This window comes from Vulpes vulpes, chromosome 9, assembly GCF_048418805.1.
Source record: "Vulpes vulpes isolate BD-2025 chromosome 9, VulVul3, whole genome shotgun sequence".
NCBI classification, from domain to species: Eukaryota; Metazoa; Chordata; class Mammalia; order Carnivora; family Canidae; genus Vulpes; species Vulpes vulpes.
In genome coordinates, this window is record NC_132788.1 from 4,877,822 (window position 1) to 4,893,465 (window position 15,644).

At 45.5% G+C, this 15,644-nt stretch overlaps 1 protein-coding gene across 29 annotated transcripts in view; it reads right to left on the minus strand.

The window, feature by feature from the left end:
* AGAP1 (ArfGAP with GTPase domain, ankyrin repeat and PH domain 1) overlaps positions 1 to 15,644 on the minus strand; it is a 524,640-nt gene that overhangs the window by 175,313 nt on the left and 333,683 nt on the right. For all 29 annotated transcript variants that reach the window (XM_072719114.1, XM_072719112.1, XM_072719108.1 and 26 more), the window contains one exon: positions 4,669 to 4,837. In XM_072719114.1, coding sequence (XP_072575215.1) covers positions 4,669 to 4,837 — 169 coding nt within the window. The remainder of the gene's footprint in view (positions 1 to 4,668; positions 4,838 to 15,644) is intronic.

Consider the following 15,644-nt stretch of genomic DNA (forward strand, 5'->3'; position numbering starts at 1 on the left):
ACACAAAGCAGCTACTTTGACGTGTTTTTCCTCCTTTTCCCCCCAAGCACAGGGCAAAATTTGACATCAAGATCATCACACTTCCAGCATTTCAATGTATGAAATGGAGTCAACATTCTGAGTTTGGGGAAGCACCTCCCAGTACTGGGAAGAACAGAATCCCCCCCCACCTCAACCAGTGATTTTCTATCCAGTTGCCCCCCCTTTGTCCCTTGAGCATCGATCACCAACTCCAATGGTCTTATCTGTTTATCTTCTGACCCCTCCGCCCCCTCCAGAGTGCAAGGCTCCTGAAGAGAGGACCCTGTATGGCCTCTGAAACTCCAGAGCACTAATTGGGGCTGAGCAAACATACTGCCGACCCTGTAATGATGGTACATGAACGATACAGGAAGCAAAGCAGTAGGTATCCAAATCATGCAACTGGTTGGTTCGCTAAAAGTCAACGCTAAAAGTCAACACTGACATACAATTAGGCACTGTAATCTTTGAAATGTGAGATGCATTATGATCATATACTAGAAAATCAAGAGAAACATCTGAATTAATATCCCCACTAACAAGAGTTTAGTACGATGGCTGGACACACACAAAAATAAAAATTATGAGCTTTCTTATTTCTTGCAAAGTAGATGTGATAATAACCCTCTTCTTCCCTTACCCCCTCTGGAAAACATTAGCCTCCCATTTCATCAAAAATTATAAACTAACAGAATGGATCAACATGATACATCTAAATGAAGAAAAGTGACGAAATTTTACAGAGGGGTATATATTAGGTTTGAATAAATTGGGCAAGACTTGTGTTCCAGGACAAGAAACTCAATACAGTAAAGATGTCAGTTCCTCCACAGTTAACTGATAGATTAAAAGCAATGCCAATTAGTCACAATGAGATTATTTTTCAGAGGAAGGAGATTTCAAGTTACTCTGAAGTTTACTGGAAAAAAATAACTGAGTGGCAACAGCCAAGAACAATGATAAAATGAGACAGTAATATCATTACCAGATATAAAGTGAATCACAGATCTAAGACATTGTGGTAAATTCATAATGGTAGCAACACAACGTGGAGACAGTAGGTCAACTGAATAGATTCTCAAGCCCAGCAACACGTGATTTTGATTAAATGAGTTAGTTGTACAATAAAGGTGACACACACAGTCGTAGTAAACAATTCAACAGAGAAAGGACAATTAGTTACCTATTTGAAAAAGGAGTTTAATTAGATTTCCCACTGTGTATAATTGACCCAAACAAATTAAAGGTGGATTAAAGGCTAAGTATTTTTAAGAAAGAAACAACAATAAAATTGTAAGACTCAGAAATACGTATATATGAGCTGTGATCTGTTTTCAGGATTATTAAAGGCTTTCTAGTCACAGAATTAAAAGACCGATGAAGTCATTATACGTATATATTTTTGATCAAGTATTAAAAAGGGACAAACCTCCACCTGTAAATAAGATCATAAAATTTAAAAAGCAAATAATAAACTGGGGAAATAACTGCAGAACACATTATAAAGTGTTAATATCTTCAACATATAAAGAGTTCTTATGTATCAATAAGAAAAAGACAAGCCTGGTACAAAAATGGGAAAAGATACATCTAAACAATTGCAATGTAAGAAATACCCGTGATCAATAAGCACGAGATGGTCGGTCTTAGTACTAACTGAGGAAATTCAAGTAAACAAAGCCTGAGATATTTTTATTGCTCGTCGGATTAGTACAGATTCCAAAAATGATAACAGCAATGCTAGCAAGTGAGGGTAAAACGGGTACTCACTTTAGAGATGGAAGGTTATTTGTATAACAACTTTTCTAGAAATCAATTTGGAAATGCATATCAAGAATCTTGTAAGAGCTTATATCCGCTGACTGAGTCGCTTTGCTTACGGACATTTATTCTAGGACAGTAACAAGTGTTATACCCAAGGATTTAGGAACATGCACGTATCACATCTATGTAAATGAGAGAGTTACTAGAAGGGAAGGCACAAAACAGTGACCTGGTCCAGTAACTGAGATAAAAAAAAACAAGTAAAAAGGAAAAGCATAAAAAGAAACAAACATCTCCACATCGACTTGGGCCTCCAGAACAAAACAGCAGAATTGAAATGAGCTGAGAAAAAAAGACGCGGTTAAGTAGCACGTGAAATTCTTTGGCAAACAGTGCGAAATATAGCTAAAATAATAACTATTTTTAGGTAAAAGTCCATGACTTAAAGCAACATCAATTTACTTCAAGCTAAATTCACTGTGTTGGAACTCTTCCCGTGAGAGGGCACCCACGGACAAGGGAACGGATGGCCACCCGCCCCTGACGTCACCTGCACGCTGAGATAAGGGTGCCATGTCCCTGGCACTGTGCTCCTGAGGACGTCATACCCCCACTTCCACGCCCCTACTTGTGACCTGAAAGGGGGAAAATCAAGCAGGCTCCCGTTAAGAGGAATTAACTTGGCTGATGGTTGGAAGAATGTACTGTCATGAGCTGTGTGAGCATGGAAAGGGATCCCGGCACGGCCCCAACTCTCCCATCCCCCTAATGCAAGGGCATTAAAGAGAAAGAAGTGGGTGCTGAGACACTCCTTCTCCTTAAGCTGAGGCCCAGGACTTGAGCCGTTCCATGCACAGGATGAGGTTACACAGCATTTTCTATTTACCAAATGTTACATTTTCCTTAGGAAAACATGGAGCAGCTCAGCAGCCAAGATTAAAAAACCCAAACAGCAAACATAACATGTGGAAAACTTCCTCATATCCCTGAGGCGCTTCTTCCCTCATCCTAGTACAGGGCAAATTCCTGTCCTTTATTACACCCAGCACAGGCACCGCCCGAGCCCTGAGCCTGCCCCACCTCCTAGGGTAGAGCGGACACGTGGCCCGGCCCCTGGGCCTTCAGGCCCCCTGTGTACTCCCCTACCGTAGCCTGCTGTAGGGCACTGCATTTACTTGTCTGCTGTCTTTCCTCCCCACCAGAGGGTGAGATTCTCGAGAGTAGAGATGATGTCTTCATCTTCTGTGTCCCCAGAGCCCAGGACCATGCCTGGCATACATCAGAAATGCCACAAATGTTTGTTGACTTGAATAAATAAATAAATGGATGGATTTGACATGGTGGGTTAGAAGGGAAAGTGGAAAATAAGTTAGTTTTAAGGTGTCTCCCTTGTGTGTAGGTTCTGGAGATGAGGGACTCCATTCCACAGCATACACAGCTCCTGGCACAGAACAGGTGCTCAAAAGATACTTCTTGAATAAATTAAGAAATACAAAGTAATGGAGACATTAGCTTTTCATTCAATACAGAACTTCGCCCCCAACCACCACCCCCCGGCCCTGCCCCCGGCCTTGGACACTCCTTTGCTCTCTTATCCCAGAGTTAGACACCATCCTGAAAAGGGAGATTCCATGTATGTCTTAGAAGGAAGGTCAGCAGGTCCCAAGAGACCTTATCACCATTCAGGAATGAACTGATACCTCCTGTAGCAGAAAGCCCAGTCTTCTTTTGATTTTTAACAACAGCTCATGTTTGCATCGTACTTTATGAGTTTCCGAAAACTTTTTTACGTGTTATCTTACCTGTCATCACATCTCTGTCACATACGCAGGCCAGGCAAGATGCACCTAATATGGCAGTAAAGCTTGGCCAAGTTGGTTGTCCAACGCCACTTGGAATCATGAAGTAGACCCCAACGGACCCCAGTTCTGGCCCCTTTCTACTACCCTGCTTTCACCAACCAGTGCCACGTATGCCACAGGACTGTGGGGTCGGCACCATCCCCCTTTAAAAGCACCTGACATCTCAGAAGGGAAAAATGCAGCATGTTTAAGAAGCAAAGACATATGCCAGAAGGTACCACAGGACAGTAATTTATTTTGTGAAGACTGGATGTAGATCAGAGAGAAGAAAGGGACTTTCTGCTGGAGAAAACAAATCCGTGTGTTGAAGGGTGTTAGAAGGGGGACTCAGGCCTGTTCTCTGATAAGTAATCACTGGACGGTCAAAGCCAGAGGGCAACCATTTGCAAAGACTCCTTCAGAAAAATGAACCATGACATTTTGAGTGGCCTGCAATTGCACACAAATGCCAGGGATTTCAAAACACACCTAGGTTTGAGAAAGCATTTTCTCTGATCCTGAATTCCTGAATTAAAGAGCAAATTCTCTTTTCAAAACAGAGTAAAGAAAATTAAAGTTGTGTACAACATAAAACCAAGAGAATTTAAAGTTTAAGTCCACTGGTTTCGTTTAAATCTTGCTCCAAATAGCTCTTCCGGTTTTAAACACTTGGGTCACTACAAATACGTGTTAATCCTTGACACTTTCACAATTCATTTACGTAGTTTTAGAAGGCTCTTAAATCCTCAATCACATGTCAGACTCTCCTTCCTTCCAACTACACACCTCTGGGAAGACCTCGTGGTTTGGTTTGTGCAATCGTGACTCAAAATGGCGCCACGTGCTGGCTGGTGGTCACGGAACCACAGGCGTAGGGGAAAATGACCACCCACAGAAGAGACACCATTTCTAAACCTGAACGTACAATGTCAATGGCTCAAACCTCACTTCACCTCCAAGGCTCCGCACTGTCCTGCGGTGACCAGCGGCATCTACCGCTGCTGTCACACTGGATTCTTGTGCGCGTCTGCCATGAGCTTACCTGAATTTGGTGAGATGTGTAAACTGCTCATGTCCTTGGACAGGCCGTTGGTTTTAGGGCTGGAGATGGGCGCGCAGGCTGACGTGGCTCGGGGTGGCCTCTTCCCTGGGACTTTCACAGTGGTTCTCAGAAGATCAATCTCTTTACCATGAACATTCTGCATGTAGTCCTGTTCAAAATGTTAAACATCCAAGAGAGATTAAAAAGGAGACCTCATACAATCTAGGACACAAGGTTCTATCAGACGCCACGAGTTGTAATCCTATGACCTTTCCACTGTGGCGAGCACTTTAAAAATAACGAGGTTTTGATCTGTCTAGTATGGTGGCATCATCATTACACCAAAACCACAGCCTCCGTGTCCTGAACTAACCCAGACCCTGGAAATGCAAGGAGACGCAGAGAATGCTTCCATCGGGGGGATGAGAAACCAGCTGGAGAAAATAAGTGTCCGTATGAAATCGTATTTTTTAAACTGCTGCTTATTACATAGCACACTAGGACCCCAGGCTCTTCCTCTAAGTTTCAGGTAAAATTCCAGGCATTAGGAAACCGTTTTGTAACAACTGCTCTGTCTCAGCAGACGGCGACACCACCAGGCACCTAGAGGAGAATGAAGCTGTCTGGTGGGAGCTCAGGTGGAAACTAACTATAAGGTCAAGCATTTCACTAAGGATCAGGAAGTGCCCAAGGAGTTGGCGGTGTGCTGTTGAGCAACCACGGAGCTCATGGAAGGATGTGTAGTAGCTGGATGCTGAAAAAGACGACTTTGAGTGCTTGGTTCTCAAGCATCGTGTTTCTCTGAGTGGTTTACTGAACCCGGAAAAAGTGTCTTGCTGTTCCCCTCGTTCGGCGGTAAATGACTAGCAGGTGACAGGGAACCACAGGGAACCCAGCCTACGCTGACCCAGTGATGAGAGACCCAGTGATGGTCTCTGTGGAGGCCACCTGACGTTTCCATGTGGAGTAAAATTTCATCTAAGAGTTGGATGCCGAGCGGGAGAACAGAAGCCAGGGGGAGGGGCCTACTGCTGAATTAGGAATTACCAGGCCTCCAAATGCAATTTCTGGGCAAAGTGTCCCTTGTCTCCACAGACATGAAATCAACCTCGCACATCAAGAAAGGACGTATTCTCAAACTCTTGGATAAATAGCGTCTTCAGCGTTTTAAGAGTAAATGTGAAATGGAATAAACACAGTCCTTCCTTGGCAGAACCTTGACAGATTCCTTTTACAACATAGAAGGGAAAAGCCGATAAATGCGTAGTGAGCATAAGCCACTTAGTTCTTAGGCCACGTAATTCTAGAGCTGCCAAACGAACCAGCGCGTGAGCTGCAAGGGACCCGGGGAGGTTGGAAAAGGGAGGTGTTTGCTGGTGACTGCTAGCCAACAGTCCAGCGATGCAGAGAGAACCAGATAAGTTCTAGAAGCAGAGTGTGAGGGACAGAGGCCCCAGCCAGTCTGTGAGATGAGGAAAGTCCGCCAGAGCGTGTCATGGAAGCCCGAGGGGGGGCCCAGACAGTGGCGGGGAGGCTGAGACGAGGATCCCAGTGGCTTCTGGGAAGCAGGCCACAGATGGTTTAATTGCGGGATGATGTTCACATTCTAACCGGTTGGAGGGGTTGAGAAGCAATTGTGGGCTCATCAAACAGCAGGACGACCGCTGACAGAAGCCAATCACACAGAAAAGGAAGCAGAAGCACAAGATTCCAACCCAGGAAAGGAACCCAAATGTGGGGCCTCGGCACAGAGAGTGCAAGAAGAGGTGTCTTCTCTCCGCCGTCTGCAGCACGGAGGGCCAGCCCTGAGTGTCGAAAGCAGAGACCTCACCCTGTAACATAAGCACGTGCCAGGTGGAGGGCCATGCGGGAGCCAACCCGGACCAGGAAAGAGGATGCAGGAATTCTCAGCAGAGGATGAAGGGCTGGAAGAGGGACCAGAATGCGAGGGCATGGCCACGCTGGGAGACACGTTCTGATGGAGAAACGTGCAACTCGAGAAGGTTTAAAAAGCACCAGCTCAGGAGGAGAAGATGCTACAGGGTCTCTAGTGACTTCCTAAGGATAGAACTCAAATGGTCAATTCTTAGCAGAGAACAAATGCTCAAAAGGCCACACGGGGCTGGAGCCAGGAGGAATGTGAGACTGAAGACCACCGGAGAAAGGAGCCGCAGCTGCACCACAGTGGGGCAGATACAGACCAGCTCTTCACTGGGAGTGGGGAGGCTGGGCCTCCGTCAGCAGTGGCTACACCATCCAGAGGACAGAGTGGCCTCCACGAATCTGCTGTCAGCCGCCGCAGCCGGGAGCAGAGGCCCGGATGCACCCTGATCCTGCAGGACAGGCTGGCTGGACTTCGCCTCAGCCATCTCGACAGACCCAAGCCTCCACAGTCAAGATGCTTGGGAAACTCCTCAAAATACAATCAACTGTGAAAGAGCTATGGGTTTGAAAGGACGTGGCTGAAAGACACAGCAAGTTGTTACCATTAAATTAGGTTGAAGGCTAAGATGGACTGGAAAAGATACAGGGAACCTCATGACTGAGCTCGGGGGTGTGGAGGATGGTGAACGAGAAGCACAAAGGACAAAGGAAGGGATCCTTGGTCAGTGGAGGGCTGAGGGTCAAGGTCACTTAAAATAAACACAAAAAAGGTTGTTTTTAAACATCTTGAATTTACTTCCATTAATACCCACCAAACACAGGCCAAGCTAAGCTCCGACATCAAAGTTAAGGCTTGTTCGTAATGAATTCATGCTCGCATAGTTACTCTTTCAAAAATATCAACTTGCTATAACTTTCTTCTTTAATGCCAATTCTTAACAAATTAAAATACAATAACAGGAGTGTAATTGAGCATTTATTGCTTATGGGCTCTAAAATGAGGCTAATCAGATAGTGACTAAGCCCCAGCGTGGGCTCTTTTAATAGGCGTGTTTTAACATACAATAACCAGGATATTTTATTTAAAATTATTATAGAAATGTACCAAGTGTCTGCTCTTTGGATTTGAACGCGGCAAGGGAACACATTTATCTCTGGCTCAGCATGGGCCAGGGAATCTGTTTTCTCGCTTGAGTTGGGCGCCGACACTTCAGAGGAACTAGATCTAAAAAAAAGAACCAGGATATATAAACTCGGTGATTCTTGTAGTGCAAGCCCCTGAGATTCTTGCAGTCCTTACAAAATGCATTTCCTAATCCATAAAAGCCCTTCAACGTGATGCTTCAGAAACAGGTGGAATGCAAACATGCGCGAGCATGCGGCTTCGAGGTTCTCCAGAGAGGGAAACGACACTGAGTTTCCTGTTTTTGAAAGAACCCAACCTTTCATCTCACCCCAGCTTGGCACTTGAGGAATTAAAGCTAGGACCACTAACCAATGACGCCTCCTCTGAAGTGGGACGCGCAGCCCTACGAGGTCTGAGGTAGGGACCTCGCTGGGTGCAGTAAAGACAGCAAGCTTGATTTTGATATGCAAATGGTGCAGATACTACCCTTCTCGTGTTCCTTGTAGAAAATGCTGATCGATGATAAAAGGGGAAAAAACCCTTTAACAAGGCATGAGGGTAATTCAAAGCCAAGTACTTTTAAACAGCACTTAACAAGTCCCTGGGGCCCACTCAAGAGCCAGGCCCCCCAGAGGTGCCATCTCCTGCCCCTCAACAGCTTGAAAAAGTAGTAATTGCAAACCTATTTGCATTTTTCTTCTCAAGTTGTCCAGGCTCGCCGTGCGGATTATTTTTTCCAAGCAGGCGCTGGAGCAAAGGGACCCGTTGCCGAACGTGCGGATAGCTTGGTAACTGCGCCGCGTCCCCCTGCAACCCCACTCTTGCACCTTTGCCATCCCTTGTTTTTTACCTCTCGCTCCTAATTATGTTGCATCTATTGCCGTACACTTAATTAGCTGCATTAATGTGATTTCTTTTCACATAGTCAAGCAATTAAGAGCTATGATTGAGTTTCATTCAATTAGCCTCAACAAACATGCTAATTGACGTCCCAGATGCAAATGAGGTGCAATGAGAGAAACCTGCTAGCAATTGAGAGCCGTGTCAGAGACCCACAGCTTCCAGCTTGCTGACAGAAGCACGGCTTAAAGCGGCTCCCACCTTCTGGGGGGCTGCCTTCAGAGAGGGCCGTGGAGTCATTAGTGCCGCGGTGTATGGGATCTCTCCGGATACCGAGAATTAATTGATTTGCGGCTGCACAATCCTGTCCTCGAATCTCCCGGTTACGCGTGACCAGGACCTGGAGGTCATCAACTGGCTGGCGCCGGGTTCCGCGGGGACAGTAAGGAAGCCCTCACCCGGATGCCACAGGAGGCTACTAACGCAGCCCAGGAGCGCTCCCCAAAAGTGCAGAGGGAAAGGTGTGTAGTCCTGTCTTGGCCGTCTCAGAGCCCTCTACGTGCGTGATGGCCTATGTGGTTCTCAGTAAATGGTGAGTTCATCTTAGTCAGCTCTGGGGCATCTGGCGCTTGGACTTAAGCTCAAAATACAGCAATCCATCAATAGTCCCTAAAAATACTCTTACTATATTGATTCTCAATGCCTCCCATCCCGACATTACCTTTGGCTGTCTGCTGAAAGATGGGTCTGCTTGATGTGTTCACGGGGGTACCGAAAGCAGTTAACAAGATCTTAAAGCCAACCCCAAATGCAGAAGCGGTATGACTGGCATCTCAGGATGAGAGCATCTGAGTAAGACACGCGGCTTTGAGACTCTACTCTCTTCAAGTACAGATAATGCAATCAACGCTGCTCCGATTTTACCCATACTTTTTAAAAAGTATGGAGACTCGTTTTCATAATTAAATGATGCGGGGGGGAAAATCACAGGTTTTTGTTCCAATTAGGGTTTCCCAGTAAGTTCTGGTTTCTAATTGTACATAAATGCTTCGAAATTTACTATATTAACACATAAATGTATTTTGTCTAGGTTAGATCATCATCAGGACAAGCTGATACTTGCCGTGGCCAGTATTTCAGATTTTTCCTCTTTGCATGACCTGCTTGGCAGTTCTCAATAGGGTCCCTGATGCCCTATCCAGGGGTTCACGGCTTCGGGGCTATTTTCAACACATCCCAAGATACTGTCTGCCTCCTTCAGTGTTGAAATTTGTTTTTATGGTGACGAAAGCTGCTGGCCAGAGCACGAACCCAGGAGTGGAACCCAACTGTACCAGCCCCTAACTGTCATTATCCACTGCCATGCTCTCTAAATTAAAAAAAAAAAAAGGAGTTTCACTGAAGAATGTTCTTGGGTGCCTGGGTTGCTGGGTCGATGAAAAGTCTGCCTCCGGCTCAGGTCATGATCTCAGGGTCCTTGGATCGAGTCCCACTGATGCGGGACTGCTCCCTGCTCAGCGTGGAGCATGCTTCTCCCTCTGCCTCTTCCTGCCTCCAGCTTGCGTGCTCTCTCTCAAATAAGTAAATAAATGAGAGAAAAAAAAAAGGCAACTACTGATTCTTAACAATTTCAACCCTGAGTACATATGCATCTTTTTAATTTTCTGAGTAATGACATGACAAGCACACATGGGTATTAGTGCCACACTCAGAAGCTGTCTGTCCTGCTGAAACATACTTCTGTGATTGTTTGAGTTGCAAGCTGAACTAGCCACATTTTTGTCAGGACACATTTTTACTCAAAAGAATGACTATGTCAGACATTAACTATGATTATTCAGTCTTGGGCCTTCGGCAGGTATTTTCTTGAAAATGAACAAAGTGAGCACTGCAGGAAGAACAGTGGACAGTATCTGTAGCTAGCGTATAATTTGAGCTTCCAGTGAGGATGAGAATCTTGGCAACTTGTATCTCTCCCCATGAGCCTGACACTTTCCAAATACTGATGCTCTTTCCTGACAAGATGGGCAGTGATATAAATGAAAGTAGCTTCTGGATATTCTATGATGAAAAGTGTCACCATTTGAAATGCAGCATACCTCTGGTTAAACAATATTTTTCAATTATTTACTTATTAGAGAGAGAGAGGGGGGGGGGGCAGTGCACACATGTACACACACACGAAGAGGGGCAGAGGGTAGGGAGAAAGAGAGAATCTCAAGCAGACTCCTTGCTGAGTGCAGAGCCCAATGCAGGGCTCTGGATCTCAGGACCCTGAAATCAAGACGAGCTGAAATCAAGAGGAGGACACTTAACTGAATGAGCCACCCTGGGGTCCCTAAGCAGTATTTTTGAAATGAGCTATGCATGGTGTCACATGGAAGGATGAAAGGTCATTTAACCTGCAAGATGGTTCAGTGGATTTTCACTGAGCAGAGAAGGAAATATTTAGTGATACTGTTTCAGGTTCCATGCTGCATTTCTAAGTTATAATAAACTGTCACGTGTTGCGTCTTGATGTAGCGTCCAAAACCAACATCCACAGTAGATCTAATGGCTCTTAAAATACTCCTCCCTCTTCCAGCTAAATACCTGTATAAGGTGAGGTTCTCAATATACTTTAATCAAAACAATGTATTGCAGCAGAATGAAGGCAGATGGCAGGTATGACAATCCGGCTCTCTTTTATTAAGCCAGATATCAATGAGCTTTGGAGAAACAGTTAAGACAATCCTACTCTTCTCAAGATTTCCTTTCGTTGTGCAAAATGCATTTTTCCTAAAAATGTTATTTATGTAATAATATTCCCTAAAGGTGGTTTATCACGCTTTTAAATAAATTATATGATTTTTCTTAGTTTTGATTTCTAACATGGTATCAATTAGATAAAACCCACAGATGGGGTGCCTGGCTGGCTCAGTTGGAGGAGCGTGCGACTCTGAATCTCGTGGTTGGGAGTTCGAGCCCTATGTTGGGTATAAAGATTACTTAAATAAAAAAACTTAAGAAGAAAAAAAAAAGATATAACCCATGGAAACAAAAACCCTTTGGATTCCTCGGTAATTTTTAGAAGGTAAAGGAGTCCTAAGGCCAAAAGGCTCAAGAGCCACTTGTCCAGTTGCATGTTCACAAAATGGCCAGGGGCTACGAGTGCACGTGGACTTTACACATGCAGCTGGGGGAAGGCAGCAAGGGCCTGGTCTATGCAGAGATAGGAGAGATGCCCTTCAGATTTGTTTGTCTTTTCCTGGAGGAAAGGTTTGACTCATTCTCCTGATTTTCACTATATTTCATGAATGTCCAGGTTCAAAGAGGGACAGTAGTTTGTATAAGTTCTATTTTTAAAAAATCCTTACTTCTGGGCTCGGGGGAAAAAAAAAAAGTATGTAAGAGAAGCCATTGTTAGATGCACTGCTATTCCCAACTCCATTTAATACTATTTTCAAAGGAAACTAATCTATAAAGAACACATAATACCGTCCATTCAAAGAGACTAAGCAAGTGTTCGAGTCCAACATTTCTGAATAATAAACAATAGGCTCATCTGCAGTGACAGGCACAGAGGAAACCGACACCCTAAAAATACTATGAAAATATCGTAAAACTAGGAGAATCTTCTGGCCATGTCCTTTCAGATCACATAACTCAAAAGAAGACAATCTCTCCTTCTCTCCAAAGGACCAGTCACAATAGCGAGGTAGGAGGCAGCTTCAAAGTAGAAAACCCTAGGAGAAATGATTTTTGTTTCCCCAGACAGCCAACAGAATTCCAGGGTTTCGCTTTCGGAGTCGCCTTTGTAAAGACCGCTCAACCAACGCTCAACGTGACGTGCGGCCACCGCAGGAAGAAGGTAACCCAGCAAGGTGGACGTCTACTGGTGGCCGTGACAAATGCAACAGCAAATCCAACAGTTATGACAGGTGGTTCCTCGGTGACCAGAGACATTACAGGGCCTGGTGACCACGTGAGGCCTGGCAGGGCGGCGGGCTGGGCAAGGATCATGGGGAGGGGGGCATTGGGGTGACGCGCGTCATGCACTGTGGAGGGCTCCGACACGCGGTCACGGCCGACCTCTGCGGCGGCGGAGCACCCACCACGTGTGGGCTGAAGTCCAACATCAGCCCTGGGGAATAGGTTATTATGATATAAATCAAAACAGCAGAAAACTCCAAATTGAATTATGAATATACCTTTTGCTTCCCGATTGTCTCGGTCTTGACTGACCTAGTATATTGAGCTTTACACTGCAAGAAAGATTTTCCTCATTTTCGGTTAAATTGAATATTACACAGTTGTAACCCATGCGTGCCCAAACCCAGCCCGCACGAAATGAATGCGTCGGGGATGAAAACGGCTTCCTGTCCTCGCGGTCACCGCAGGCCTCTCCCGAGGGCAAGCCTGAGTGAGATTTCACCGCGCTGGACCCCGAGGGGCCGGCCCCGTGCCTCGGCTATGGCAGTACTTTAATAAATAATTACAGCTTGAAACAACTGGACCAGCAGCCGGATCTGGGAAGTTCTGAGCCAGACAGGAACGCTCGTCATAGTGATATTCGATCTGAAGCTCTTTAAAACTTCAGACTTCTTGGGGTGAATCTGCTAGAACAGAGCCCTTAAAGAAGCGGATTTTAAGACAGAAGAGCACACAGTCTGTCCTGGGGGTGGGGGTGGGGGTGGAGGCACTACTGATCGTCATCCCTGGCCTTCCACCATTTGACCCCGTGCAGGACAGCAATCTCCCACATCCATGGTCACCCACCACAACACTGGAGGACGCACCGTCACACCTGTCTGGTTTCTTCTGCTGCCTTGCTTTTATAGGACTGACTCTGTTTCCCTGATGTTACAGCAGCCGAGGTGGCTTGCGGTGCTTTGATCAGATTCATTTCCCACAAAGAGCAGTCAATTAACGTTCTGATTTCCTTCCTTCGTTTGGAAGTCTGCAGAGGACAAAGTCGGCTTCCTTGTGGCCAGAGTTACGGCCATGGGGACCCTGCCCGGGACCCAACCTCTGGGATTCAGCAGCTGTGTGCTTGGGGCCTGCTGTGTGGTCCCTGTTTCCACGTCTTTAAAGCCAGGAAGATGAGCAGTTCCCGCCTCCTGGGACCATCTGAGGATGCTCGGAGATCATGTGCGAACTGTGTACGAGGGAGCCAAAGCCCTCCAGAAATGACAGCTCTTCCTACTGCTGTCCAGTGAAAATCCTGAAATCTTTGCCCCCTGATTCTGTGTGGTCATTTCCTGAGCTAAACATGTTGTTCCCACCCGACAGGATAAGCCATGAGGGGTGACCTGCAAAGCGACTTTTCACTTTCCAGCACAGGAAAAAAGAAATCGTGTCCTCTTGCAAACGTGTGACATGTTCTACTTTTAATTTTTCTCCCTCTCCTCTTTCCATCCTTCTTTTTCTTTCTTCTTCTTCTTCTTCTTTTTTTTTTGGTGGGGGAGGCAAGTACACAGTAGTCAGACATTTTTATTGCAAAATGCCGTCTGGAAAAGATGCAAAACAAAATTGCTAAAATGCAAGGGAGAAAAATACGGGGGAAAAACAAAAGGCCCCCTTCCCTTTGCTTATTGAGTTCAAAGGCATAACATGCAGCACCCTGCAGCAAATGGGAAGCCACACTAATTTTAAAGCCATAAAACGCTATCAAGTGCCCTGCGGGGCAGGACTACACTGAAGCTAGTGGCACCTAAATAAGACATGGTTCATTTACTCCGCAGCTTAGCCTAATGTAATCATCAGCGGATTTTCGCCTAGAGTTGTAACAGGCAAAGAGCCGATGCAGCAGAGGTGGCACTCCCAGCCATCGAGGGGGCCGCCGCTAGATTGCTGTTGATTAGAAAATTTTTCAGTTTTGACAAGCACTTAATGAACATAAATCGCACCTTGATTGGTTTCCATTTGGGGCCACGGGCCCACCTGAGAAGAGGCAGGGCCTCCACCTCCACCTCCTTCTTCCTTGCAAGACCTTCGCAACAAGCCAGCAATTGGGTTATGAGCCACAGAAGAAAATATTTATAAAATATAATAATGGAATTCAATTTCTTGGTGGAAGCGAAAGAGTATTTCCTCACGACCCCCCACGTCCATCCTCTCCCGTGGAGAGCTCTCAGTAGGGACTAAGGTCAGGGGAGAAAACCAATGGTCTTGATTTATTTACCTTTTTGCAAGAATTCCGGCTATAGTTAGGAACACTAAAAAAAAGGACAAAAAAATGACAACAAAACGAGATGGACTGGGTGTTGTGTACCGATGAGACAATGTCCCGTCGACTCCACTAGAAGCTTTTGAGACTCAAACCCACAAGCTATGTGGTCAAATCTGCATATTTACAGAAACATGTATATACACGTGTAGTATTTGTTTTTAATTAGAAAAGAAGGCAGAAGGGTTGTTTTTTTTTTTTCAGTGTAGAAAAAAAAGAAGTTAGGATCTGGGATATTTGGTGGTTTGATATTTTAAACAAAATATGAAGACTTTTCTTGGCCTGGTCATGCCCTACTTATGCACAATCTGTGATTGACGTGAAGACAGCTTGTACCACAGTGAGGAGGCGTTTTGGCCGTTTTATTTGAAAATCCAAACACTTTACAAACCCTGAGAGCTCTATAAAATAAACAAGAAATTCCTTAGGCAGAAATAAGACTTTGATAAAGAATCTAACTTGTTTTGTGTATGCGCAAAAGGTCTGAGTTTTTCGGTAGTCATTCTTTCTAACCCAAGTTGTAGATATTCCCTGAAAATATTTATACTACCTTGGCGGGATCCTTCCACGGGTCTGACAGCATTGATAGGTGGAGAAATCATCCATCACCATGTGTGAGACTGGGTGAATGCCCGGGACAGCTCCCAGGTCCCCTGAAGCAGAGGCAGGGCAGCCCAGGGCACCAGGGCCGGGTGGCTGCTTTCACACCACCTGGGTTCCTCCGTCATTCTCTCTGTTCAGGACTGGGCCCAGAAAATTCCCCAGTGGGCCCTGGTTAAGACTGGACATCTCTGAAATTCAGCGTTTCTCTCTGCTTCTCGCATGTTGTAGTTTGGACAATAAAACCCGAAGCTTGGAAGGGGCATCAGCACACCCAGGTTCAACACAGCAGCATTACTGAGGGAAGCGATCCAAATG